At 43.6% G+C, this 14,627-nt stretch overlaps 1 protein-coding gene across 2 annotated transcripts; it reads left to right on the forward strand.

Annotated features, from left to right (window-relative positions):
• The first annotated feature begins 1,806 nt into the window (after positions 1-1,806).
• On the forward strand, positions 1,807-14,322 carry rcc2.L (regulator of chromosome condensation 2 L homeolog). 2 transcript variants are annotated; one of them, XM_018224615.2, is made up of 13 exons: positions 1,807-1,959; positions 2,815-3,092; positions 5,006-5,099; positions 5,868-6,011; positions 6,242-6,373; positions 7,355-7,443; positions 7,556-7,670; positions 8,273-8,439; positions 9,318-9,498; positions 9,601-9,706; positions 10,332-10,404; positions 11,544-11,621; positions 12,204-13,309. In XM_018224615.2, exons 2-13 carry the CDS (start codon positions 2,835-2,837, stop codon positions 12,306-12,308), a joined length of 1,542 nt encoding a protein of 513 aa, XP_018080104.1. In that variant the 5' UTR covers positions 1,807-1,959; positions 2,815-2,834; the 3' UTR covers positions 12,309-13,309.
• The last annotated feature ends 305 nt before the right edge of the window (positions 14,323-14,627 follow it).

A 14,627-nucleotide genomic window follows, 5' to 3' on the forward strand; every position in this document is an offset into this window, starting at 1 on the left:
TTCTCTGCACTGAACAGCCAGAAAAAAAAAACAAAGTTTCTCACTTAATTGGCTTTTGGCAGAGAGCCCAGAACAGCCACAGCTGCAAATAAGATACAATTGTAACAATTTCGAGATAAGGAAATAAGTAATTGTAACAATTTTGAGATAAGGAAAAGGGGGGCATATTTTTCAAGGGTCGAATTTTGAATTGAAAAAACTTCAAAATTCGAATTCAAAAATACAAACCGAAATTAAGTTGGGTCGAATAGGTCTGTATTCGGCCGAATTCGAATCGAATTAATAGTGCAATCGATCGAATTCAATTCAAAGTTTTCCCCCCAAAAAACTTTGATTTTTCAAAGTCCACCAATTGACTCCAAATAGGTTCTAGGAGGTCCCCCATAGGCTAAAACAGCAATTCAGCAGGTTTTAGATGGTGAATGGTCGACGTTGAATTTTTAAAGAGACCGTACATGATAAATTTCGATATTCGAATTTTTGATTTTTATTCCCTAGTCGAAGTACACAAAAAATAGCTCGAAATTTGAATGTTTTTTCATTTGAAAATCCACCTCGATCTTTAATAAATCTGCCCCTAAGTAATTGTAACAATTTCAAGATAAGGAAATAATTAATTGTAACAATTTTGAGATAAGCAAATAAGTAATTGTAACAAGTTTGAGATAAGCAAATAAGTAATTGTAACAATTTTGAGATAAGCAAATAAGTAATTGTAACAATATAAGATAACAGGTCCCTTGGGAAAAGTTACAGCTTAAGGCTAGGGCCACACGGCGCGATTTTGCCGCAATTCTGCGCTGGGTGAGTTGCGAGTCGCTGCGGTTTTTAAGCCGAAATAGCTTTGTTAACTTTGGCGCTGGCGTCAATGCAAATCGCGGCGAAATCGCTGCGCTAATTCACACGCGGCGATTCTTTTTCTACTGTCGCCCGGAAACGCCCAGCGAGGCAACTTCGGGCGACAATAGAAAACGAATCGCCGCGTGTGAATTAGCGCAGCGATTTCGCCGCGATTTGCATTGACGCCAGCGCCAAAGTTAACAAAGCTATTTCGGCTTAAAAACCGCAGCGACTCGCAACTCGCCCAGCGCAGAATCGCGGCAAAATCGCGCCGTGTGGCCCTAGCCTAAGGGTAAGGCCACACTTGTTTTGGAGAGATTTGGTCGCCTGGCAACTAATCGCCTCGTTTTTGCGGCAACCAATCTCCCCAAACGCCTTCCCTCACACATTCGGCGATTTGTTTTCCGAAGTCGCCCGAAGTTTCCTTTTGAGGCAACTTTGAGCGACTTCGGAAAACAAACCGCCGCGTGTGATTAGTGCCGCCGATTTTTCATCTTAGCCGGCGTAGAGTGAGGGAAGGCGTTTGGGGAGATTGGTCGCGGGAAAGACGAGGTGATTAGTTGCCAGGCGACCAAATCTCCCCAAAACGCCCAGTGTGGCCTGACCCTAAACGTCAATTCACCTTCATTAGCAAAACTGTAAATAACGAAAATAAAACAAGAGAAATATGTTCAAACTTTCATAACCTGCCAAATTTTGTAAAATGAACATGGTAATCAGGGGGTGTGGCCACAAAATGGGCGTGCCCAAAAACAATTCGCACCAACTTTTTTGTCCCTCTTTTTATTTCCAAAATGTTGGGAGGTGTGCCTAGAAAAAGCGAAGAGTTCGGGTCAAAACGTAGGCTCAGTTGTGCAGCTGCTGTTGGACTACATGTCCCGGCATGCACCTGGCACAGCGGCAGTTGAGTGTAATGAGTCCTCCTCCCCGGCGGTGGCGCTGCACAAGACTATGTTCCCCGTGAGTCCCAGGCGCTCTCGCTGGTGGCCGTCCATGTGTTTAGTGTTTTGTATCGCTCTGTGCCGGCTCCTGTGCCTGTTTGTGTGCGAGAGGGAGGAGGGAACCGGCCCAGACTCACAGTCACTCGGATCCAGCCTGAGCCGTTACTATTTGCCCCAGGTAATTGCCCCAACTCCCCCAGGGATGGGCCCGAGGTGCGAGGGGGCGGGGGTCCAGCTGAGATTAAAAGTCATTTGAAGACGTGATGGATTTAAAGGGGGAGGGAGGTCTGAAGGGAAGTGAAGGCGGATCCACGTGGTGTTACAGGAGACACACAGATCCTATTGTTCCCAATCAATTACACAGGCGGCAGCACCCGGACACCGGCTCTGCTCCCGACCCTCAGCTCCGACCCCCAACCGACGACTCTTTAGCGCCCGCCTGACTTGCCTGGGACAGGTAACCGCACTGGGGGGTCACATCTTGGCCCCAAAAGCTGCCGGGGGGGATTGTGCAGCCGCAGGGCCGGCAATTAATTGTAATGGGGGCTTTACACTCTACTACTGGGGGGTCGGGGGTTTGTTGGGCTGAGGGGGAACTTTATAAAGTGACACGGGGGGATCACTGGCTGATTTGTTTTGTTACTGGGGGAGATGTGGGGGGAACAGTCACTAATGTCGGGAGTTGAGGGGCTGGTGAATATTGGGGTTCCTGCAGGAATGTCTCTTGTCTAATGTTGCTTAGGGGGAGGGGCTTCAGTTTTATGTTTAGGGGAACAAGATTGTAACGGGGGGTAATACTAATGAGGCGCATTGTGTTACTGGGGGGTCGGGAGACTCCTGACTGGGGGTCCCACAACTCCCTGCACTGATGGGGGAGGGGAGCCCAGTCCGTAGTGTGGGGGTCGCGGGTCCCTGTGAGGCTACAGGAGCCCATTAGAGGGAGGAGGCGCGGGGCAATGGGACGGGACCCTGGGGCGATGCTTTTGTCTCTCTGGGGGGCTCCTCGTGTCTCACGTGTCCCCGTTATGTACAGGCCCCGCCCCCGCACGGAACATGCCGAGGAAGAAGGTGACCGACGGCTCCGGCCCGGGGAATGGAGCAGCGCGGCCCGCGAACAGGAAGAAAGCCGCGGCCTCGGGTAAGAAGAGATCCCGCCACGAGTTCAGCAGCGACGAGGACGATCTGGACGGGAGCCCGGGCTCTGACGGAGGATTCCAGGGCCACAACAACAAGAGGGGCCCCGCCAAGGGAGCGACCAAAGCGCCCACCGCCGTCATTGTCACCGAACCGGAGCACAGCAAGGAGAAGATAGTAAGGGCCCTCCTACTCTTTAACCGGGGGGTCACTTGGCTTTACGTTCTGAAGGGAAGTCACAAATAACCTGATTCAGCGCCTCAACTACAGCTCCCAGCATCCCCTATAGACACTAGCAACTTGCCATGTACTTCCAGGGATGCCCCTCTCTTACTTCTACAGCTCCACTCATAATAACACTCACGTCACCCCCCCCCCCCTCATGGTAGCGCCCACTCATTACAGTGATGCCCCCATTTAAATTCTACTCCTCCTGGTGACGACTGGGCATAATGGGTCCCAATGGGCACAGACTGGCACCACCTGCAGCAGCTAAAGGATAAAATGCCCACGTTCTGTTAATAATTGGCCCCAGGTTAAGCTTTGCAGCCCAGACACCCCTTATCATTTATGATCCAGATGGTTCAGCTCTCTGGGGGGCCATTCTCAACTGCACTTGTCAATTCTATAAAGTGCTTTATTTCTATTTCACTTGGATCAGTTAGGTGCTGCTTTCCTTTAGGGACGCAGAGTCTCGAGTGTTACTTGCTGTTGTTACCAGAGGGGTCACAGAGGGATAAAATGGTGTCCAAGCCCCCCACACACATGCCACATAATGGGGAAAGTACCAGCGTGAGTGCCCTTCTTTGTTACAGAGGCAGAGCAGGGAATACAAAGGAGCCTTGCACCCCCCTCATAAGCCCTTGTTCACCCTGCAGACTCGCTTTCCAGTCGCCTTTCATTCAGTTCAATGCGACTCTTCCCCATTCATCTGAGCCAGACCTTAGTGCAGTCACATTCCCAGTCTCCAACCTCAGCAGTGTTCACTCGTATCATACCTGTTTTTATTTACTTCTATCCAGTTTTCCTTAAAGGGGAACTATCATGAAAATGTAAAATTAGCTTCATCAAACTGATATAAGGAACTTTCTAAATACAATCAATTAAATATTCTGCATTGTTTCTGAAATAATCAAGTTTATATTCACTATTCCTCTCTCAGCATCTGTTTCTCTTCATTCTCTCTTCATTCAGCAGTTGGGTGTCAGATATTCATGGACAGTTAGATCCAATATATCTTATAGGGGGGCTCCTTTTGCCTAGAAGATGTATTAGAGCTCACTATTAAAATACCCAGAAATCCTGTCTCTCTACATGCAGAATTTGTGCAAAAGGTAGTTATTTTGTTTGTACTGGAATCAGTGAGCTCTAATACATCTGCTAGGAAAGAGAGCCCCCCCCCTATAAGATATATTGGATCATTCATCTGACACTCAACTGCTGCATGAAGAGAGAATGAAGAGAAACAGATGCTGAGAGAGTAATAGTGAATATAAACTTCATTATTTCAGAAACAATCATGCATTTTTAATCTGAGTAAGTGCCGAATCCAGGGTGCACGAAACGCGTAGGTTTTGGAGCTTTGCACGCCCACTGCTATCCTCACTGTGTGTATTGCACTTATTCAGATCGGTCGGCGATGACCGCGACTATCTCAAATTGCATTCTTGAATTGTTCGTGTGAAGTAGCCGAAATCTCACGATAGCTGCGGCCAGCCAGGAGATGCTGAGAAGCAGGGGAGAGCTCCGCCATTGCCGCCTCTCTGATGCATGCAATTTTTAATTGATTGTATTTAGAAAGTTTCTTACTTCAGTATGATGAAGCTTATATTAAAATTTCATTTTTGCGATAGTTCCCCTTTAAATTATACAGGATTACAAGATTATACAGGAGAGCACAGCCATTATATATACTGACAGACATCGAGGCATGGACATTGTCTATACATTGTAATCCCTGGTCCCTAGCAAAGTCTTCTTGGGTTACTGAAATAGTAAAGAATTGGTGTGGCCTTACTAAAAGTAATTAATCGTAGGAATTCTAACTGCTTGATTATGTAACGTCATAAAACAAAATCTCTCTTCTGCAGAAACTCGAAGGCTCCAAGGCTAAAGGTCAACTTTTAATCTTTGGTGCCACCAACTGGGACCTGATTGGGCGTAAAGAAGTGCCTAAGCAACAAGGTATTGTGTTCTGTGGAGCCACTTAGTGTCCCAATAATCCTCAGAAAAAGCATTGGTGAAAATCCCATCTCTGGATTGGATGCATTTTGTGTGATGCATTTTATCTTGATTGGTCAAAACCCCTTTTAAAAAGGATATACAGGGGTGTGACCATTAGCCTATAAGTAAGTACCCATTTGGCACAAACGCGTTAGGCTGTACTTGTCCTAATAAAGATTGTTGTCCTTTTGTAACTATTACTGCATTACTATTATTGATTCTCCTCCCATCTATATCTTAATTCATTGGCAATTGCTGAAGTTCACATATTGCACTGTACAATGAACAGGAGAGTGAGACCACTTATGTGCAAAATGCTGGGGAATTGGACAAGAGACCTGAACCCTTCACTTCAATATTGTTAGCTGCCCCCCCCCCCCCGTCCATGCTGCCTGTTGATTAATACATAACGAGGAGTTCATTATACTGAAACTGAAGTTTAACGGTGTCCATAAAGAGCCTGATAAAAGCTGCCGTCTCTGTTCTTTTGGATTGGGTCAGCAGCTTATTGGTCTGTATGTGGTCACTGCCTGCCGAAAATAATCAAGATCTCGATTGGGCAGCTTTCTAAATCCTGTTGGGGTGAGGACCGCATCTACTCAATTGATGTTGTCTGCACCCCAACAACCTGCATTCCCATTGTTGCTAAAGTTTAACCTTGTATACTTATTTTGCAGCTGTCATGGTAAAGGCGTCTTAATTGTATTTTTTTTTTTCCCCTTCATCAAGCTGCCTATCGTAATTTGGGGCAAAATCTCTGGGGGCCCCACCGATATGGCTGTCTGACTGGAGTGCAAGTACGGAGTGTGGCCTCTGGTTCCTGCGCAGCTCACAGCTTGCTTATCACTGTGGAGGGGAAACTTTGGAGTTGGGGTGAGTAGGAGAGGGTCAGCTTCGGTCTCGTGTTTAGGGTTCTGAATGCAAGGAAACTTGGCTCTGTGGCTTTTACAATTCTTATAAATCAATAAATAAGATTTCTGTTATCAATACACTTTGTGTGTAATGATATTGAAATGAGGGGGTGCATTCTTCTTGCAGAGATTCTGATCTATTTGGGGTTATTTTGTGAGGATGCTTTGTGACCCATTGTCTTTATTTCTCAGGGCGTAATGACAAGGGACAGCTCGGACACGGAGATATAAAGCGAATTGATGTCCCTAAACTGATCGAGAGCCTGAAGGGGGAGGTCTTTGTGCATGCGGCATGTGGGAGGAACCACACACTTGCACTGACAGGTATGACTCTCTTAAAGGAGAATTCAACCACTTATTAGACAAAAACCCTACCCCCTCCCACCCTAAATAGAACCTTCCCCCAACCTAGCTGCTACCCAAGGTAAATGCCACTCTTTACTTACCCCTCGGTGCAGATACAAGTCATCGAAGTTCACGGCAGCCATCTTCTTCTTTGGTAATCTTCGGGTCTTCTGATGCTTCAGCAGTTTCCGTGACTTTCGGTGCATGCACAGTTGTTCGGGACCGGCAGACTGCTCCAATTGTGCATTCGCAGATACGGCACTTCCCGAAGATTACCAAAGAGAAGAAGATGGCTGCCGTGAGCATTTACCCAGGGTAGCAGCTAGGCTGAGGGGGTCTTTTTTTAAATAAGGGGTTGAATTCCCCTTTTAAAGAGGTTGTTCACCTTTTAATTAACTGTTAGTATGATTTAGAAAGTGATTCTGAGACAATTTGTTTAATTTTTTTTATTTATGGTTTTGAGTTATTTAGCTTTTTATTCAGCTGCTCCCAAGTTTGCAATTTCAGGCATCTGGTTGCTAGGTTCCAAATTCCCCTAGCAATCATGTACTAATATGGATAAGAGACTGGAATAGGACTTGGAAGAAAAAGATGAGTTCTAAAAAGCAGTAATAAAAATACATGTGTAGCCTTACAGGAATTTGTTTTTAGGTGGGGGTCCGTGACCCCGTTTTAAAAGCTGGAAAGAATCCGAAGAAGGTAAATAAACAACTATAATAAATAATGAAGACCAATTGAAAGGGTACTTACAATTGGCCATTCTATAACATAATAAAAGTTAACTAAAAGGTGAACCACCCCTTTAAAGCACCCATTATTGATAGCAAGTTCCAGCAGTGCAAACTTCTTGTTTCTGTATATAAATCTGTCCAATGTGTTCAGAGCTCTGGAGTATTTTAGTGAATTATAAATACATAATAAAGATGATGATGATGATAACCACTTCTTTTCATTCCCCAGAAAATGGATCAGTTTATGCATTTGGAGAGAATAAAATGGGTCAGCTTGGGCTGGGGAACAAGACTGATGCTGTGCCAAGCCCTGCTCAGGTACTTTGTGCCCCGCCCTTCTGTGTGTTGTTCTTGTTGCAAAGGAAGACTTGAAATAGCCCTTTTGTATGGAACGTTCTGTGCTTCATTAATCTCATTATTCTTTGTCTAGATCCTTTACAATGGGCAACCCATCACCAAGGTGGCCTGTGGGGCTGAATTCAGCATGATCATGGACTGCAAGGGGAACCTGTATTCCTTTGGCTGCCCTGAGTATGGCCAGTTAGGTATGAATTGCTTTTGTATTGTGCTTTGCTTACAGGTGCCCATGCAAAATCCCATGTTATTGACTTCCCAGAGCCTGGGATAGGCGTTAGAGAGACCAACAGAAATGGATCTGAGTTTTATCAGCCAACTGTTTAGAGATGCACTGAAAACACTATTTTAGGATTTGGCCAAATCCTTTTTAAAAGATCTGGCCAAATACTGAACTGAAACCGAACCCTCATTTGCATTGTAAATTATGGAAACCAGGAGGGAAAAAAGAGCAAAACATTTTTTACTTCCTGGTTTGTGGGATGAAAAGTCGCGTGATTTTTTTGGATTCGGATTCTTTGCCAAATCCTGGATTCGGTGCATCCCTAATTTAATCAGTATGAGATATTAACACTTTAGAGCAAACAAAGCTGCTATGGAAAGTGTTCGACAATAATGTTTTTTAGTTGCCAGTGCCTAACACAAAGGGGCAGATTGGGGAATTGCAAAACATTTTTGCTTTCATTTGGCCTCCATGCCCAGCACCAGTCTTTGCACTTGAACCTGTAAAACTGGAGTCTTTTCTGCGTCGTTCCAAATCTTTCTCCTGACCCCTTCCATTTTCTTACGTTAGGTCACAACTCTGATGGCAAGTACATAGCCCGAGCCCAACGCATAGAGTATGACTGTGAGCTGATTGCCCGCAGAATTGCCATATTTATAGAGAAAACCAAGGATGGACAGATTCTGCCAGTTCCCAATGTGGTTGTGCGGGACATAGCTTGTGGCATCAATCACTCGGTAAGATGATGATCTGTGAATTTTATGATCTGTATGTATCTGATTTTGAATAACTGCCTCTCTGAGAAAGGGGTGCTGTCCTGCAGCTAGAGGGTTGTAGGTCAGATATTCCCACGTTTTTCTCTGTCCAGTCAGTGTTACTCTACCTGCTGATAGTTATGCAAAAAGCTTTATTCAACCCAAAAACATACAAAATAAGGCAACGTTTCAGGCCTCAAGACCTTTTATCAAGCCGGCAGGCCGGCACATCCTTATCCTTACAGTGATCGGAAATGTACACTTGACTCTTGCTAGATAACAGTTGCCTTTAATGAAATTCAGGAATTCTGCTCAGCAGGGACAAAGATAAGAAATGTATCCACTAAATGTATCAATATAGAACAATTTAGAGAGTTGGCGACCCCCCCCCCTCCCAGATCTGTTTTAGAAAGGTGAAAAATTAGATTTACACTTCAATATTAGAAAAACAGCCACAAATAGAAAATAGTAATTGTAAAAAGTCTTTACTTCTGGTGAACTATTTGAAACCAACTGAACTGAAAAAAGTGTTGGAAGGTGAACAACCCCTTTAAAATGGTCCTGTTTCTTATGTCGTATTTTATCCCCCAGCTTTTTAATAATGTGGCATTTTGTCTGTGTGCAGCACCCAAATGTGGCCCTGACTACTGTAGCATCCTCTAGTCAGAGAATCTCATGATTGGCTTCAGTTTGCTGTAATGTAACCTCTGACCTTGTGGAAAGATACAGTTTAATAGGTTGGGCTCATCTTCTTTATATAGTCGCTGTTGGGCAGCAGTGAATACAAATGAGTTTATTTTCCTGCTTGAGCCCCCGTGTAGTCAAAGGACAATGTTAATTGGTTCCCTATTATTTGGCAGCTGATACTGGATTCCCAGAAGCGCGTCTTCTCTTGGGGCTTTGGAGGCTACGGCAGACTGGGACATTCCGAACAGAGAGATGAGATGGTGCCGCGACTAGTTAAGCTCTTTGATTTCCCGGGCCGTGGGGCAGCTCAGATCTATGCAGGGGCCACTTGCTCATTTGCCGTCAGTGAGATGGGTGAGTGTCCAAATGGAGAATATTAACGATGTATAGTCATTATCAATGTCCCTTTTATCCTGTAAAGCCGACTGTTTTTAAATAAGCATTCCATATTTTCAGGGGGATTATTTTTCTGGGGCGCAACGAACACGTCACGTGATTCCACCATGTACCCTAAAGCTGTGCAAGATCTCTGTGGTTGGAAAGTCCGAAGTTTGGCGTGCGGGTGAGTCTTGATCAAGTAGCAACGACTTTTATCTTGCACTTAATAAGTAAACCTTTAAAATAAGTGAATGTAAAATTGACGAGGGTTCTATTCTAAGCACTTTTGCAATGTACATTCATTATTTTATTTTTTTTCACTCAAGATATTAGAGGATACATGTGCTGTTACTATGAATGAATTTTCTTTTCAACTGCGTCAACTGAAGGTCATTTTCTGACCAGCAAGTAGTCAAGGAAGTTGTCAGGAGAAAGAAAGAGGGTGATGTTCTTCTGCTTAGGAATAAAATTAGAAAACTCTCTCACATCTTTCCTAAGCAGAAGAACATCAGCCTCTTTCTTTCTCCTGACAACTTCCTTGACTACTTGCTGGTCAGACTGGTGGGAAACTGACCAGCAGGTGGCGCTGTTGTAAAAAATTCATTCATATTAACAGTACATGTATCCCTTAATATCTTGGAATTAAAAATAAATAAATAATGAATGTACATTACAAAAGTGCTTAGAATAGCCCCCTCGTCAATTTTAAATTTACACATTTTTTAAGTGTAAAGACATGATTTGGGGGCCTGCAGAGGAGAAACCATTCTTTTTATTCTGCTAATATGCCAGTGGCTTTTCTCTTGCAGGAAGAGCAGTATCATTGTGGCAGCGGATGAGAGCACAATAAGCTGGGGACCCTCTCCCACTTTTGGAGAACTGGTGAGTACAAGCTTGTTGGCTTATTTGTACAAGTGCCATTCTCTTCTTGTGACAGGGCTGTTGGTTTGATACAGTGCAATCATACTGATACTCTTCTGTATCATATTTTACTATAACAGCAGATGCTTGTTTGTCAGGTTTCTGTGATGAAGGGAATGAAAGCTTCCCCCCTCCCGTTGTGCCCCAGCTCTTTTTTTCTTTTGATGTTCTGTAAGGGGAGAGGCTTGATCCAAATAAGTCTGATGAGGGCTTGTTGCTCAGCCAGCAGAGTTTGCTAGAATGCCTTGCATGCTGCAGTTATTAATGTTATGTATTCACCATTACAAGCTTAAGCAATTAAAAATGCAGGACTTGCCCTTCAAAGCAACACTAACTCCAAAAAAATTGTGTTTTAAAGTAATGAAAATATCATGTAGTGTTGCCCTGCACTGGTAAAACTGATGTGTTTGATTTAGAAACACTACTATAGTTTATATAAAAAAGCTGTGGCGGGAAATTGAAAAAAGGCTTTATGACACAGGTTAAATAGTGGGTAATAGATAAAACCATTGTTTTCTACAGAGCTTATCAGTTATCTACTGTGTATCCTGTACTTGAATGGCTGCCCCCATGGCTACACAGCAGCTTGTTTATATAAACTATAGTAGTACTTATCTGTTATCTACTGTGTATCCTGTGCTTGAATGGCTGCCCCCATGGCTACACAGCAGCTTGTTTATATAAACTATAGTAGTACTTATCTGTTATTTACTGTGTATCCTGTGCTTGAATGGCTACACAGCAGCTTGTTTATATAAACTATAGTAGTACTTATCTGTTATTTACTGTGTATCCTGTGCTTGAATAGCTGCCCCCATGGCTACACAGCAGCTTGTTTCTATAAACTATAGTAGTACTTATCTGTTATCTACTGTGTATCCTGTGCTTGAATGACTGCCCCATGGCTACACAGCAGCTTGTTTATATAAACTATAGTAGTGTTTCTGAAGCAATCACCACAGTTTTACCAGGGCAACACTACATTATATTTTTATTAAAACTTTCATTTTTTGATGTTACTGTTCCTTTAAGTGTCAGTAGTTTTCCTTAATGAAACTTGCATATCCGGATTTTCAATGCCTTTGCCTTTTCCTTCTCAGGGTTATGGGGACAACAAGGCCAAATCATCAACCACAGCTCAGGAAGTAAAAACCCTGGATGGGATCTACTCCGATCAGGTGAGAATCGGCATTTGGGAATGTTTCTGCTCTTTGGACCCTTGTGGGGCTGAAAAATATTTAGTTTTCTTGTATGTATAAGGCCAGTCAATGGGTCATAGTCTCTGGGATGTAGCCCCCAGTTCCAAGGGCCCAATATTTAAAAATAAAAAAGATCTCGTTAAAATATTACAAACTTTATTCAAAAATCATTTTAAAAGAATAAACATACAGACCCCATGGTGTTCCACCTTACTTGTTTCATACCCTCTGCTACTTAACCATAGGCATTAATGATCCCACATTAGCCAATAGAATTTATACTCTGAGGTCCCTCCCATAGAAGTCGGCAACAATTGATTGGTTTTAACCTCTTTGGGAGGGACCTCTTTGAGTATAAATTATGCGGGATCATTAATGCCTATGATTAAGTAGCAGAGGGTATGAAACGCATAAGGCACAACACCATGGGGTCTTTCAAAAATCATTTTAAAAGAATAAACTTTTTTTTTTTTTTATGGTAATATTCAATTTGCGTGATTTTTTTTTTTAACTTTGCGGGGCTGACATTAGATTGACTGGAATTCTATCTTGTTTTCCCAGGTTATTATGGGGAATTCCCATACTCTAGTGGTGGCGCGGGATGAAACGGAGCAGGATAAAGAGAAGCTGAAGAAACTGCCGGAGTACAATCCCCGCACTCTGTGATGCTGAGAGGCCCTCCTGCTCTGAATCAAGAGGGTGGGATTGAGAACGCCGAAAATGCAATATTCCAACCACTCCTACTCCCTCCCCCCCTCCCCCACATGGCCCACTTAGTGCTGCCTGCCCCATATTGTGGCGCAATGTCTGGCGGTTCTCTGCAGCACTAAAACAATTAAGGCAGCTGTATCTCTTTAAGGGTACCAGGACTTTTTCTTATACATTCCTCCTCCATTTGCTCTTATTTCTGCAGTCTCCCTGATGATGTAAAATGACAGCGGCGTCTTGATGGGGTTAAAATGTCCATTTGGGTGGGGACAAAAGCCAATTGTCTCAAGGGGCGGAGCTAGACTGGTACCATAACCCATAATGCACTATTAATCTTTGCTACACTTGTCTCTCCCTGGCTGCATTGTATCCGACGACCCTATGGAACCTACTGTGTTCCTGTTGTAAGGCGGTGTCTAGGTCCCAGTGGGCGGTGCTAACTGGCCCTGGTCTTGCCGGAAAAACGAGAAACTGTGCAACAATGCTTTCTATTTGTCTTCAGTTGTTTGGAACAGGTGCCTTGCGAATGAGCTCTTGCAGTGTGCCCGGTCCCTCTGTCCCAGCCGTGCCGCACTTATGGTGCCTTTTCCCCCCCTTTTTGCCCCACGTTGTGCCCCGTTACCCGCCCTGCTCCCTGGCTGTTACGAAGCTTGTTCTATGTTAGTTTGTTTCAATGTAAGACATCATCTCTGTGTAGAAAGACATGACTGTGCCCAACTCTCTGATCCCACCCACCAGCCCCTGCGCTACTGCTATGGAGAAGCAAAACTTTACTCCTTAATGCATTCCTTATTGGGGAACAGGATTCCGGAATCCCAGGTGAAAGTTTCCAGGGTTTTTTTTTTTTTAAACTTCCCAAATTATAATGGAAGTGTCTTCCCACTGTTCAAGGGGTTAAGTCATGAACTTGCTGAGTAAAGTATAAGTAAACCTTAAGAATAAATTCTTAAATCTAAAAATTGATGAGTGGGATATTCTAAGCACTTTTGTCATGTACATTCATTATTTATGTTTAATTCCAAGATATTAAGGGATACATGTACTGTTACTATGAATGAATTTTGTTACAACAGCGCCACCTGCTGGTCAGTTTCCCACCAGTCTGACCAGCAAGTAGTCAAGGAAGTTGTCAGGAGAAAGAAAGAGGCTGATGTTCTTCTGCTTAGGAATAAAATTAGAAACCTTTCTCACATCTTTCCTAAACAGAAGAACATCAGCCTCTTTCTTTCTCCTGACAACTTCCTTGACTACTTGCTGGTCAGACTGGTGGGAAACTGACCAGCAGGTGGCGCTGTTGTAACAAAATACATTCATAGTAACAGTACATGTATCCCTTAATATCTTGGCATTAAAAATAAATAAATAATGAATGTACATTATAAAAGTGCTTAGAATAGCCCCCTCATCTATTTTACATTCACTTATTTTAAAGGTTTACTTATCCTTTAATGGAGATCCTCGGTCACCGATGGGCATTGAGTTAATAAAAAGGTGACGTTGAATCTATTGGTTTATTATGGGAAGTTACATGGTTGACTTAACCCTTTCACCTGTGTTTAGGTCCACTTTGAGTTCTGTATAAATGTTCTGGGAAAGCTGTTCTGTTTTTTGTTTGTTTTTTATATTGGGTTCTTCTCCCCTCCTCCATTTAGGTGTAAGGTCCATGTAGTTGGCATTACTGTATATGGAGACTGATTTATCTAACCCTTGCCCAGGGAGGGTGAAATTCCACCAAAATACCCACTTCTGCTCCAGGCCCCTGCATGTGTCTGTAGGCTATAGGGTTAGTATTTGAGAGCTGTGGCCCCCGGTGGTTTATTTGGGGTCACAGCTCTGTCTTCCTAACAGGGGACTGGAATCCTTTTCATCTGAGGTTACAGGGTTAATGGGTGACTGTTGTATCTTTCGGTTTGAGTTTTATATTTCTCGAGTTCACTGTTTAAATAAAAGACGTCTTTGTGTATAATTTCTATTCCCTGTGTATAATTTCTGGTTTCTATAAAATTGACTAGTTTTATCTACAGTCCTGTCCTGCTTTATGGCAGCTGAGATTCTAGCTATCTGTATAACAGAACATTCTGTCCCAGTGGCTGCACAGATCCTATCTGATCCCCATTGTAAGCAGCAGTCCTGTCCTGCTTTATGGCAGCTGAGATTCTAGCTATCTGTATAACAGAACATTCTGTCCCAGTGGCTGCACAGATCCTATCTGATCCCCATTGTAAGCAGCAGTCCTGTCCTGCTTTATGGCAGCTGAGATTCTAGCTATCTGTATAA

This window comes from Xenopus laevis, chromosome 7L (assembly GCF_017654675.1).
Source record: "Xenopus laevis strain J_2021 chromosome 7L, Xenopus_laevis_v10.1, whole genome shotgun sequence".
Lineage (NCBI taxonomy): Eukaryota > Metazoa > Chordata > Amphibia > Anura > Pipidae > Xenopus > Xenopus laevis.